Consider the following 13329-nt stretch of genomic DNA (forward strand, 5'->3'; position numbering starts at 1 on the left):
AGGAGATGTGGGTGGGGTGGGGGTCCTCCAGGAGCCGAAGGAGGTGGAGCAGAGGGGCGGGGAGGGGGGAGACCTTGGCCGCTGCCTGCGCGCTATATAAACACTCATTTGACTGACGCACACACGCACAGTGCGCCCACACGCGCGCGCCCACAGAAGCAGCAACCGAAGCATCCTCCGCGCCTCCTCCTCCTCCCTGCGCTCGTCATCATCATCTTCACCTTCACGCGAGCGGCATGAGGTGGTCCGGCTGCTAGGAGCTCGTCGCGTCCCCTCCCACCCCCGGCCCCAGCATGCTCTTCGACACCTTCGACCTGCTGTCTGCGCTGGCCACGCTGGCGGCGTGCGCGCTGTGCGTAGCGCTGCTGCTCGCCGTGTCACAGCAGCTGTGGCAGCTGCGCTGGACCGCCACGCGGGACAAAAAGTGCAAGCTGCCCATGCCCAAGGGCTCCATGGGCTTCCCTTTCATCGGCGAGACGTGCCACTGGCTCCTGCAGGTAAGCGGCGCCTGTCCAGCCCTTCCCTTCCCTGCCTGCCTGGCTCGCGTTGCGTCTGCTTGTTTCATTTGCGTGCGCAACACTTGGCACCGCTGACTTGGAGCGCGTGCTTTGATTGGCAGGCCGGAGGAGGCTGGAGATGCTCATTCTTGTTTCTCGCTCACAAATTGAAAATATCAATGAAGCGCCGGTTGCTTTATGGGGTTGCCAAAACGCATGAATGTTTGGATTCAATTTATATTTTTAAACACGTTCAACGTAAATATGGTGGAAGTGGAGTCCCTAAATTTAAATTGTGCTTAAGGCTTGTGCAATTATCTCATCATCTTGCGTGGTGTTTCTGTCCATCCCAAACGAGATCCGTGGGGGTTTGGTCTGTGGGGACGCTGCCTAAAATGTCTAAAATTAAGATTATTTTTTAGTTTTGGGAAATCTTATTTTTTTCAGCAGTAACCCTCGCATCAAACGAGCTTCTCAATAAATTTCAACTGCTTTCAATTGGAAAAAAAAATTATGGTGTTCAGAAACGTTTGACTAATATACAAGTTAAATTTAAAGGTCAATGGCATAGTAACAACCAAATACTTGATTGATGTAAACAGAAGTTGAACGATCATAGTCAGGGAACCATAAATTGTGAAACTGATTTTTATACCAAAATCAAGAGAAAAAAATATATTTGTGAAAGAAACATTTGCTTTGTTGTGCCTTATAAAATGAAAACAATTGATCTGACAAATCTTTTTAATAACAAATTAAATTTTGTAGCCATTGAAATGAGATGACAACACAACTATTGTGAGAAGCGATTTTTTTTTAAACCAATTTTAGATAATGTGCAACTTTATTCCCTATTTTCTGCCAAAATAAAATAATCAAATCCGTATTATAAGTCTTGACCTATTAGGCTATTATAAGCCTACCCCCCTTCAAAAAAAAAATATGTGCACATTTTGTGATCCTATCATGAATTTTCCTGGTGAACCTTGGTAGAGGTCACTTTGTTGTTGTTTTTTTGTCCCATGTACTAAATGGTGTGTCAAACTAAAGGCTTGAGGTTCAGATCTGGCTCACCACATTATTCTATATGGCCCACAAAGGCAAATAAAGTGCCCGCAACAGCGCCCAAAATTGAAAAAACACGGCAACATTTACTCACCACTATTTAAAATACCGACGATGATTACACAATTTGACGCTCATGTTAAAAAAAAAAAGTCTCAAATGGCGTTGCTTTTAAATTTGAATTTCCACGCGTGTCAATAAATGGCGAGGGGCAAAAAAAAAAAAAAAAAAAAAAAAAAAGTTGGCGACTTTTCCTGGCTATTACACAGATTCAAAGCACATGGACGCGGGCAACGGGAGATGTTTGAAACGGACCAGAACTCGCTCGTCGCCACCATCGTGCGTTTGTGTGATTGGTGTCTTTGCCGTCGAAGGTTCCATTACTGCCTTTCGTGGCATACTTGTGGTTACGCACACACAGCAGACTTTTTTTTTTTCAGCAGCTCAGATTCAGTTTTGGGACCTGACGTGTGTGTCTTTGGCAGTGGTGGGAAATCCAATTTCTTTTTTTTCTTTTCAAGAATTTTGATTGCCCTACATTTGAAAACAAATATCAGTCCTTTCAAGTTCTTACTTTGTCCAAATAGGTTTGTAAGCTCCTTTGACCTCCACCAGACGACAACGTGACATCGAAATGAAAGCGGTCAAATCTGTCAAGGTTGAGCTCTTGATTGTAAAAACTCAACATTTTTGTCCTCAAAGTCTGTGTGAAGTGAAAATAAATTTCTTGAAAATTTCACACGCCACAAATAAGAGTGCGTCAAATCTAAAATGAAAAAAATTGGCAAAATGAGGCTTAAAAATTGTGGAAAATCAAGTTGTTTGTTTCTCCACTCTCAAATGCTACTTTGTCTAGCACTTTTTTTTAATGCTTGGCCACGTCTATGAAGTCAGATTAAAACTCCAAATTAAAAAAACAAAATAGCGGTCAAGTCACATTTCAAACGTTTTTTTTCGAACCTCACCCGTCATGTGTGCACTCACGGCAGACAACAAGGCGCTCTAAAGTGGCCGCGTCAATTCCTTGTCCACATGCTGATTGCCAAATCAGACTAAAAATATTTAGCGCTCTAAAATACCCAAGGGCCAATCTGAAGCAAAAACAAATCAGCAAAACCGAAATGGTGAAAAACGCTATGTGACCACAATTAAGCCCGACACAGTTCTCAGTTTTTGCATGTTTTCAGCAATTACCTTCAAACATGGAAGGTCTTTTCTACATTTGGGCAGACTAGTTTATGCGGCGGAGGAGCACGCCTCGGTGCTGCCGAGTGTGTGCGTGTGTGTGTCGGGGGTATTAGCGGGGGTCCCGGGGTGAGCGCTTAGAGCGTTTTCAACAAGCATAATCTCCTTTTCTAAAATGTCCTCAGGTCAGGGGCCAACGCTCTCGCTCTCTCTCTCTCTCCTCTCGATCGCCCTCGCCGCATTCTACTCGTGTTCTGGCTGAACTATCTGAAGCCCTTCTTCGCTAATCCGCCCCCCTCCTCCTCCTCCTCCTCCGCCGCCGCACTCTCGCTCTCCCTCGTTTCGCCTTCCTCCTTTTCTTTTCCCGCCTCCTCGCCTTCCTTCCTTCCTTCCTCTGCTCTTTCTGATGCGACGGCGTGACCGCAAGGCGACGCGGGTCATTGTCGAGTCGAGGCCCTATCGCGGCGTTCACACACATGCGCGCGCACACGCAGGTTCCCTGGCATCTCTGGCAGCGTCTGAATGATTGACAGCTGAAAAGAGGGAAGGAATTCCCTCGCAGCCTTTGGCCGCCTCTTGTCCTCACGCTGCTCCTCCTCCTCCTCCTCCTCCTTTCCCCCCTCATTTCTAACCTTCGTTTCACCCACTCTGGCTTCGAACGTCAATCAGGCCGAGTGGCGGGTTCGAAACTCCGGACGGCGATCGCCCGCTCGGCCATTGCGGGAATAATAAAACTCGTTCGGCTGAAGTTGACAGAAAACAAAGAGAATGGCCAGTGTTGTATGGGACGAGCGCGTAAGTCAGCTAGCTTAATGCTAACACGGAATGGGAAACATCATAGACGCGCTAACTAACAGCACTTATGTAGTGGCCTCATAACACTTTGAAGGAGTCCGACCACATCACAAAACTCAACGGCATCTTTTTTTTTTTTTTATCTTCAACGAAAACTACGTCAATAAACTCTGCCTTTGACGTTACCTTTGACTGGAAGATATGTGCATGTTCTTTCCTTGCTCCATTCAGGTGCCCCCCTTTCTTGCCATAACACGAACCCCCGCTGTCTCCCTGCTAAGCATCACCGTGATATGTCACACACACACACGTACACACACACGCACGCAAATCTAAGTCAACATAATTAGCTGTGTTTTTTTGTCATGGCCTAATAAAAGAGTCATTTGTTGGACATTTCCACGGCGCTACAAAGGGGACATTTATAAGGCCCCGGCGCAGGTTCGTCGGCGGGCCAAGGCCAACAGAACACGCGGGTATTTTTAGCGCCGCTCGGACCCTGGGCGTGTGCGCATGGCGGAGAAACGCGGGCGCTTTTTCTGGGATGTTCACTTTCGGACGAAAAGCGGCAAAAGTCGCTTATTATTTTACCGATTTGAATATGTGGAGGTGCCCGTTTTGCGATTTGGCTTTCTGCGTCTGAGTGTGTGTGTCACAAATCCTGTATGTGGTTATGTTCTCTTGCGAGAAAAGAGTGGCGTCATTACATCGCAACTTTTCCATGCTTGCTGTGCGTGTGTGTGTGTGTGATTGTCTTTGTGCATATTGCCAGATTTGGGACAGCGAGGGGGGGGGGGGAGCCGACTTCTCACCTTTTTAGCTAAATGTCATCCACAACACACCTCCGCCCCCACACACACACAGTGTAGTATTTGCCAGCGACAAGACATGAAAACATTTTGTATGCTGTGTGGAAAAACTAAAAATGGAGGAAAACAAAATGGAAAATCATATAGTGTCGTAACGTATTGCGCCTACACGCGCACACGCATCAATCTGATGGTGTATCTTGGGAGTGTGAAAGGGAGCCTTGTCTGGCTGCTGAAGGAACTCCCCTTCCACTGTGTGTGTGTGTGTGTGTGCATGTGTGTGTGTGTGCGTGGGTGCGTACGTGCGTGTAGGCCGGCATGCCAAGCAGACATACTAAACCACTCTACATCCATGTGGCAGCAAAATGTAGCTTGGAAAACAACCCTCACACACACACGCGCGTGCACAAAACACACACGTACACACACACCCTGAGGGCTCCAGAGGCCAGTCAGCAACCTGGTGAATGTGTGCGTGCGTGTGTGTTGTAAAAAAGAGGAAGTATACAGGAGCTGTGAAAACACTTCAGATCAGTAGATTGAAGATGAAATCACGTGTTGAGGATTCCTCGTCGCAGCCAAAGGAAATTTCGAAATGCAGTGGCGGGGGGGTGGGGGGTCGCGGCAGGGTTGCAGGGGTCACGGCGGTGGAGACAAAACGTCGACACCTCGTGAGGGCGCGCACATCTGAGGCGGGTTAGCGCAATTACAAAATGCTAATTAGCGGCATCTGGGCTCAATTGGTGCGAGCCGACGTCGCAGGCGACAAGAACGTGGGCGTGTTGCTCACAGAGAAAAGAACCATACAGTGAGGCCTGGTTAGCCGCAGGGGTTAGGGAGCAAGCCCCCAATGCCTCCCGCCCGAAATGCTTCAAATGGCCTGTGGAAAAGTATTTGTCCCTTTCCTGAACCGTTTGGTAACTATTTCCAAAATGCAATTTCTAAATTAAGCTATTATTAATTAAATGGCAGCTGTTGTCAAAGCTGAGTGCGCCAGTGTGCCTGTAAAAATACAGAACTACTTTCCTGCTAGCCATTTTATTAGGGATTTTATTTCAAGTGTTTGACTCAGGCACAGTAGCAATTCATGACAATTCTGGGTAGCTTTCGGTGAGCACTTAGTGTATCTTACGTTGAGCATCTGTCTGCAACGTCAACCGTTGCCATTAGCGATTCTGTCCTTTGTCTTGAGAAATGTATGCACCTCTCCAAAAACGAAGCTACCGCTTAATATTGCCACACAGTTTTGCTTTAAAACTGAACACAATGACACATTGCGTAGTTGACCAAAACACTTTCCCTTTTCTCTAACTTGATGCTAACACATAATGGTAACTCCCATTGACGGGCTAACAAAACTATCATTGATGTCGCAGCAATTACAAACGTTAAAATAACTTACGATTGAGCACAAATGGTAGCAACACACGCAAACTGAACATACAGCAAACAGTCTTCTTCTGTTTCTCACTATTACATGTAAGCATGAATTATACTGCCCCCTGGTGGCTAAGGCGCACACAAACTAATGAGCCTGCCCTAGCAAGTGACTGCCCCCTGCTGGTCTGGAGTGTGACTTGCGCAAATGTTCGAGAGCTGCAGCAAGATCTGCAGAAACAGAGAAACAAATGTTCGCCATACCTCACAGTCGTTGTCGGCATGTGTGTGAGTGTGTGACTCTCGCACATATCTCCCCCCCCGAGAGGCCTCCGGGGTCAAACCAGTTAGTGTTGTCACACTGCGGCCTCGCCATGTTTGTTTACTTTGCACGTTTTTGTGAATTTTATGAATTCACTGCGAGCATGTGTGTCACCACACGTGTTTGTGTGAATAACGCACTTGTGTGTAACACGGTAAACTGCTTCAGGCGCACACACACACAGCCCATTTACAGGGCAAGAATCCAAAACGTCTCGCACCGGCCGAGAGATGGCATCTGTTGCGGACGGCGACGGAGTGACCCGCTTGACCCGGATGTTTCTCGCTTCCCTCCCACGCAGGGTTCGAGTTTCCACGCCTCGCGGAGACAAAAGTACGGCAACGTGTTCAAGACGCACCTGCTGGGCCGCCCGCTGATCCGCGTGACGGGCGCCGAGAACGTGCGCAAGGTGCTGATGGGCGAGCACACGCTGGTGACGGTGGACTGGCCGCAGAGCACCGCCGCCCTGCTCGGACCCAACTCGCTCGCCAACAGCATTGGTGACATCCACCGCAAGAGGAGGAAGGTCAGTACGCCGTCTCTTTTTTTTTTTTTTTTTTTTTTTTTTTTTTAAATTTGACCCATAAAAGTTTACGCAACACAAATTTTTACCATGAGTAATAATTTATGATGATAATTTATAACTACGGCGTTTCCGAAAAAATCCACCTGTTGCTGAACCTATCCCATAATTCATAAATATTACTTAAGATTACTATATAATGTAATAATAATACAAATAATAATAATATAATATATATATATATATAACAATAATAATAAAATGATTATAATATAATTAGATATTACAATAATATTGATAATATTAATAACATTAATAATAAAAATGATAATTATAATAATAATTGATATTATTATGACGATGATGAAAGCTCTATGAGCTGAAGGAAAAAAAAGTCAGATTTGGAATCAGTGCTAAAATATATCTATAAAAGTTTATTCCGTTTCAAAATAATGTCATAAAATGATATTTGAAGCCGGACTCAATTAGGTCATCTCCTCCACCGAATTTCTAACCGGCAAACAAAACAATGTGGCCGTCATTTTGGGTGTTTTGGGCGAGTCACTCCTCAGGTCGTGACTGTGCACCACTTAATTCCTCCCTGACGCCGCCTATTATCTCTCTTTCCGCCATCTTTTCCTCGCCAGGACCATTTCAGGTAATCAGCCACTTAGCGCCATTATCCCCTCGTCCCTGGGGCAAATATCTACCTTGCTCACACTCAGGCGCAATCCAGTGCATTTCCTGTAAATCGTTCTCCCGCCGGATCCTGGAGGGGGGCGGGCGGGGTGGAGCACGGCGAGGCCGCGAGAGGTCGGCCGGGTCGATTTTGGGCTGTGATCGGGCCGGCACAATGTGTGACCTCAGCTTTCCAAGTGGGGTTAACGTTTCAAACTCGGGTTTCAAACTAGGGTTAGGCTTTCAATTTAAGTTTCTGATCTGGGCTCCCGACTCCCCGGAGACCCCCCCTTGCGCTAACCTCGTGTAATGACCCTTGATTAGGAAGGCACAAAGAGGGGCATTCTGCGGGGGGGGGGGGCACCGACACACACACAGCGACCCGCTCGGCGAAAGACGGCAAACCCCAGACGGAAAAGCTGGCGACGTGCTTGAATTTGGGAGCAGCTCAGAGAGAGGCTGCTGCACCTGCAGGCCTGGAGCCAGTAGAGGGGGCTGCCACGTGAGACGCAAACCACTGCGCGGGCGTTCTAACGGAGCGTGGCCAAGTCCGCTGTGCCATTGCAGAATAGAGAATGGAAGCTGGGGAGGACCATTTTGTGCGCGTGTGTCCATGTGGACAAGAAGGATTGATTTCGATTCACGTAAAGCACTTTGCGCTATATAAATCAAGTTTGATTGATTGATTGATGGGAGTTACTTAGTAAAGTAGAAAATAAAAGCAGGGGAGTCGGGAGAGAATAAAATAGAGAAAGAGGGGATCGTGGAAGTTTGGGTGAAGGCAGGAGCGAGGGAAAAGAAGGCCGGCGAGAAGAATAAAGGAGTCTTTACATGTTTGAGGAACCAGCAGCTCACAGCACTTAAAGCACATAATTTAAGACATATGGACGTTATTAGGACCACTGTGTCTGTGTGTCGCTCACTATGCCGCGCTGTGCGAGTGTGTGTGTGTGTGTGTGTGTGTGCATGCCGCGGGCTACAGAAAGACAGTCACGTTTTTGTGGCGTAGCAGAATGACTCTTGAACAATTAACCCCCCCCCCTGCACCCGAACCACACCCCTCTCTCGTGCCAAGTTTAGAACGTCCCAAAATGTCGCAGATGCCCAATTTAGACAATTCAAACAATTTTTTTCCAAACCTGGTATAGTTGCGGCAATCTCGTCCGGACCGTCGCGCCAATCGTGCTCACTGGGGTGCCGGTCGTCACATGATCACGTTGTGGCGGCGTCACCTGGAGAAGTCAAAATAGCAGACAATGTTATTTTACATTCTGTAAAACCATTAGCATGTGGCTAATGCTACACATCCATGTCGGTTAAAATGAGTTAATATAGTTAAAGAGTTAAAATAAATTAATGACATAAAAATGGTAAACAACAAAACACCAAAAGAATGCAAAATGCCATGCTGAGACGAAAGACAAAGAATAAAACTGCAACGGAAAAGGTTTGACTAGCTAACGCCAGTAGCGTCTGGTTTGCGGACCTGAAGTACCGGGCAGGCAAGATTGAAAGAGAAATAAAAGTATCTTAAAATGAAGTCTCAAATATACAAGGAGGCCAGAATTTGAGTTTTGTGCTCCCTCCTACGAGCTCCAGTTAGGTGAGAAACAGCATTTTGTTGTGGAATACGACATTCACTGCCAGCACAGTAGATGTTTGACGTCTATAGCCGTCAATGGCAGTGAATGAGTTACAAAAAAAAAAAAAATTAACAACAGCACCAATTTGCCGTTCCGATTTTCAATCTCCTGAATAGATTTTTATTGATTGAAAAGAAAATCATCCATCAAGCAGGAACTATCCCCCACAAGCACAAACATGCCCCAAGAGTCTAATCCATCATGTGTCATGAAGTCACCTCGGGAGATTTGTGACAATGTACAGAAATGAATCCCCGATGGTATAAATTTCCCATCAGCATTTTTGTCTGCGTCAAATAACAAACGTGTAAATCATCTCGCCGCATAAACAACGTTGCGGTTGTGCTGACTCCAGGGAGATTACGCGCTCGCGACGCCACGTGGGGGGGGGGCGAAAATGGCCGCCATCAACCGACCGCTTCGTTAACGTTGATCCGTTTTGATTCATGCAGGTGTTTGCAAAAGTGTTCAGCCATGAGGCCTTGGAGTCGTACCTGCCCAAAATCCAGCAGGTGATCCAAGAGAGCCTGCGAGTGTGGAGCTCCAACCCCGAGCCCATCAATGTCTACAGGTAAAACCCGCCCCGCCACTGACACGAGCGGCACCGGCGAGTGTCCTGAGTGGAATTTCTTGCGTCTTCCCTCAGGGAGAGCCAGAGGTTGTCCTTCACCATGGCCGTGAGGGTGCTTCTGGGATTTCGGGTCTCCGAGGAGGAGATGAAGCACTTGTTCTCCACCTTCCAGGACTTTGTCAACAATCTCTTCAGCCTGCCCATCGACATGCCCTTCAGCGGCTATAGGAAGGTACGTGGGCCCAATCTCATGCGGTGAGAACTACCACAACTCAAAGTGATTTTGGCATTTCTTCATGTTCAGGGTCTGCGAGCTCGCGACAAGCTGCAGAAGAGCATCGAGAAAGCCATCAGAGAGAAGCCGCTGTGTACGCACGGCAAAGACTACAGCGACGCTCTGGACGTCCTCATGGACAGCGCCAAGGAGAACGGCGCCGAGCTCACCATGCAGGAGCTCAAGGTTGGACTCAAAGTTTTTCACGCGACGCACATAAGCGCGCTTGTCACTCATCAATCATCCGAGCTAGAGCGAGAACATGAGACAGACACGCACAGAGTAGCGTAGGGGCACACCCTCTGTTTACCTATTCAAGTCATTCCGAGGAATTCTGTGGAAACTCAACTCGCTCTCTCTCCATGTGGTTTCTGGGTTAAGTCCAGGGCCAAAAATAAGTCAACACTCCCCCTGGAGGGGTCTGAAAGAGGCCTCCTGTACACACACACATTCACGCACATAAACACACACAGACGGAAAGTGAACTGGGGAGGCCCTGTCGTGCACACGCAAGAGCCTCCGTGTTATTTATTCCACTGGCCGCTTCTTCCCGCCAACAAAATTTGTCAAGAGCTCATATTTGCGCATTGTTACAGGAGTCCACCATCGAGCTGATATTCGCCGCCTTCGCCACCACGGCCAGCGCCAGCACCTCCCTCATTATGCAGCTCCTGCGCCACCCGCCGGTCCTGGAGCGCCTACGGGAGGAGCTGAGGGGGCGGGGCTTCCTCCATAACGGCCGCCTGTGCCCCGAAGGCGAGTTGCGTCTGGACACCATCGTCAGTCTCAAGTATCTGGATTGCGTCATCAAGGAGGTCTTGAGGCTCTTCACGCCCGTCTCAGGGGCTTACCGGACCGCCATGCAGACCTTTGAACTTGACGTAAGTGTGGAACGTGTCACCGGTGATTCGGCCCTGAGATGAGAGTCAGCCCTTTTGAATTTTTTTTTTTTTGTCTTGCGGCTTGCAGGGGGTGCAGATTCCAAAGGGCTGGAGCGTGATGTACAGCATCCGAGACACCCATGACACGTCGTCCGTCTTCAAGGACGTGGACGCCTTCGACCCCGACCGCTTCAGCCAGGAGCGAGGCGAAGACAAAGAGGGGCGCTTCCACTACCTGCCCTTCGGCGGCGGCGTGCGTTCCTGCCTGGGCAAGCAGCTGGCCACGCTCTTCCTCCGCCTCCTGGCCATCGAGCTGGCCAGCACCAGCCGCTTCGAGCTGGCCACGCGACACTTCCCCCGCGTCATCACCGTGCCCGTGGTCCACCCGGTGGACGGGCTGAAGGTTAAGTTCTACGGCCTGGACTCCAACCAGAACGAGATCATGGCCAAGTCGGAGGAGCTGCTCGGAGCCACCGTGTGAAGGCGTCGATGGGTGGGATTGAAGGAGGGAAAAGAAGGACGCCACATTTTCTTCTCCACGTTTTCGGACTAATAGGAACATTTTTTTTTTCATCTCCTGTTCCGACGGAAGAGGAATAAGCTGCCATAAGGATTCTGCTCTCAACTTAACAAAAAAGTGATGGAATATCTTGGGAATGCATCGAGGGGTGCCGGGGAAATGAGGTGTTGATAGGCAAGGTGGATCAAACAGGGTACCGGAGAACAGGAAGCAAAGGCTTTGGGGAATTTGCTTCATCCAAATTGGTCAATCATCGGAGCAGGGTAAACAGGGGTGACAAAGATCCAGTCGTCCGGACGCCAAAAAAAAAATCTAAAGTAAAACGTGAGCTAAAGTGTCGAGTTCAACTGCATTCCCAATGACTGAAAATCACCTTGGTCTGGCTTCAGAAATGCCTTTGGAAAGTTCGCTGCCTCCCAGCCTCCCCATTGGCTAAATCTCCCCGCCTGCTCATTTCCGACATTATTTCATTGGAAAGTCGCCGAAGAGGGAGCGCGTCGGAAGCAAACGAGCACCCGCTGCTTCCAATATACATCGCTCATAGCTAGCATCGCAAACACCGGCGAGTGATGAACGCAAAAATGGCCCACTTGACATGTAAACGCTGCTCGTCCTCGTCTTGTCGTCGTGTTCGTTCTTGAATGTCGCTCCCGCTTTGCTGCTCCTCGCAAGCACGTCGATAAAAATAAAAAGAAAAGAAAATCATTCCATCCCGGCGTCCCTCAAACCAACCAAAAGCCCGAGCGGCGCGGACCAATGAGGTTTGAGGGGCGGGGCACGGAGAACGACCATTAGCGTGGCTCGCCGTCCTGTCTTAACACACCACTGACTTGTTCAGGAAAACACATGACGAGTATTCTCTTTGCTGCTTTTTTGTGGACGTCGTCTCACGGAGACGTTGAGATGTCCAAACGTGTTTGTTTTTGTCAAACTCACTTTGTCTCACTAGATACACGTTAGTAGGCGCGAGCTAGCTAACTAGCTAGCTAGCGCAATGAATGAAACTAATCAACGGTCAAGTACGTACAGTACACACGCGTCAGTATCTAATTTGAAGGTCTGCATTTTGTATAAAGCAACACAAGAAAAAAAAGAGCGTTCACATGCTACTGTTTGAAATCGTGTCATACTCAAGCAAGCTCGCAAACCGCGGGAAAAAAAAAATCAGCTATCGACTAATAACCTAACATTATAATGTTATTATTGTTGTTCTACTTTTTATTCTACCACAGAGTGATTTTAGTTTTGAGCCGAAATGAAAAAAAAGGAAAATACTGGATTTCTATAGAATGTTATGTATTTCATTTACATTGTGTACACATTGTTTATAGTGTTAATTGATTCCTGTCATGATGTTTTGTTATTCAAGACTTATTATCGCTGCTTTTGCTATTAATTATGGAAAAAAACGCAAAGCACTTGGGGGTAAGACTATTTTTTAAGGGCCAGGCGACTACGTTTCTTCTTTCCTGAACGTCCTGTACATATTTTGGATTTCTTTTCATAGGAAATATTGTGTTGCTTAGCTGCATTACGAATGTCTTCTTTCTCGGTTGTTTTTGTAACCGTGATGGTTTAAATGTACTCCTGCAATAAACTATGTAGTTAAAAAAAAAAAAAAAAATGGCTGTGAAATTAATTCAATTCAGAATATTCCAAAAATGATGTTCTACATTTAAGACCAAGCGTGTTTGAAATGAACTCGTTTTAGTGGCGACCCCCCGGTGTGACGGGAATGATGCAAGAGGATTCCTGAAGTTTTAAGACTCTTGCTGGGCAAAGGTCAAGGTGAATCAAACGGGTCACTAGCGCAACATCGCTCTCATTCTCTCGCTAACTCGCATACGCTGGCAAGCGGCAAACGTGAGGTCCAAGGTCAGGTCGGCTGCGGAAGTTTTTTCCCAGCTTTCTTCCATTTTGAAGAAGGGAAACGCACACACACACCTACACACACTTCAAAGATGTGCGCTAAGTGCTTCAAGATGACGAAACCGCACGTCCTCACACGTGACATCCGACACCGGCTAGCAGGAAATGATCAGTGATCGCTGTTGCCGTAGCAACCAGAGTGCCGACGCTTCCGGGAAAGCGAAAGCGGAGCTCCTCGTCTCCGATGGCTTTGCTTATCGTCTCGCCGTGATCTCACAGCGCCAAAAAAATCAATCAAGAACAAGCTCGTATAGACCAGC

The 13329-nt window shown here is 47.7% G+C and overlaps 1 protein-coding gene across 1 annotated transcript; it reads left to right on the forward strand.

The window, feature by feature from the left end:
- The first annotated feature begins 104 nt into the window (after positions 1-104).
- On the forward strand, positions 105-12757 carry cyp26b1 (cytochrome P450, family 26, subfamily b, polypeptide 1). The gene is made up of 7 exons (XM_088369048.1): positions 105-497; positions 6352-6576; positions 9347-9465; positions 9541-9697; positions 9770-9925; positions 10336-10620; positions 10709-12757. The coding sequence occupies exons 1-7, from the start codon at positions 294-296 to the stop codon at positions 11099-11101; spliced, it is 1539 nt and encodes a 512-aa protein (XP_088225174.1). The 5' UTR covers positions 105-293; the 3' UTR covers positions 11102-12757.
- Positions 12758-13329: the final 572 nt, after the last annotated feature.

The sequence above is a fragment of the Syngnathus floridae genome, chromosome 1 (genome assembly GCF_059516105.1).
Source record: "Syngnathus floridae isolate MCC-2025c chromosome 1, RoL_Sflo_1.0, whole genome shotgun sequence".
Classification (NCBI taxonomy): Eukaryota; Metazoa; Chordata; class Actinopteri; order Syngnathiformes; family Syngnathidae; genus Syngnathus; species Syngnathus floridae.

What these genes read in the sequence shown, in the direction of transcription:
- cyp26b1 (XM_088369048.1), top strand. Translation starts at nt 294, where the DNA reads ATGCTCTTCGACACCTTCGACCTGCTGTCTGCGCTGGCCACGCTGGCG. An exon ending in CGTGCCACTGGCTCCTGCAG is followed by an intron (nt 498 to 6,351) that starts GTAAGCGGCGCC and finishes CCTCCCACGCAG; the next exon opens with GGTTCGAGTTTCCACGCCTC. An exon ending in TGCAGACCTTTGAACTTGAC is followed by an intron (nt 10,621 to 10,708) that starts GTAAGTGTGGAA and finishes TGCGGCTTGCAG; the next exon opens with GGGGTGCAGATTCCAAAGGG.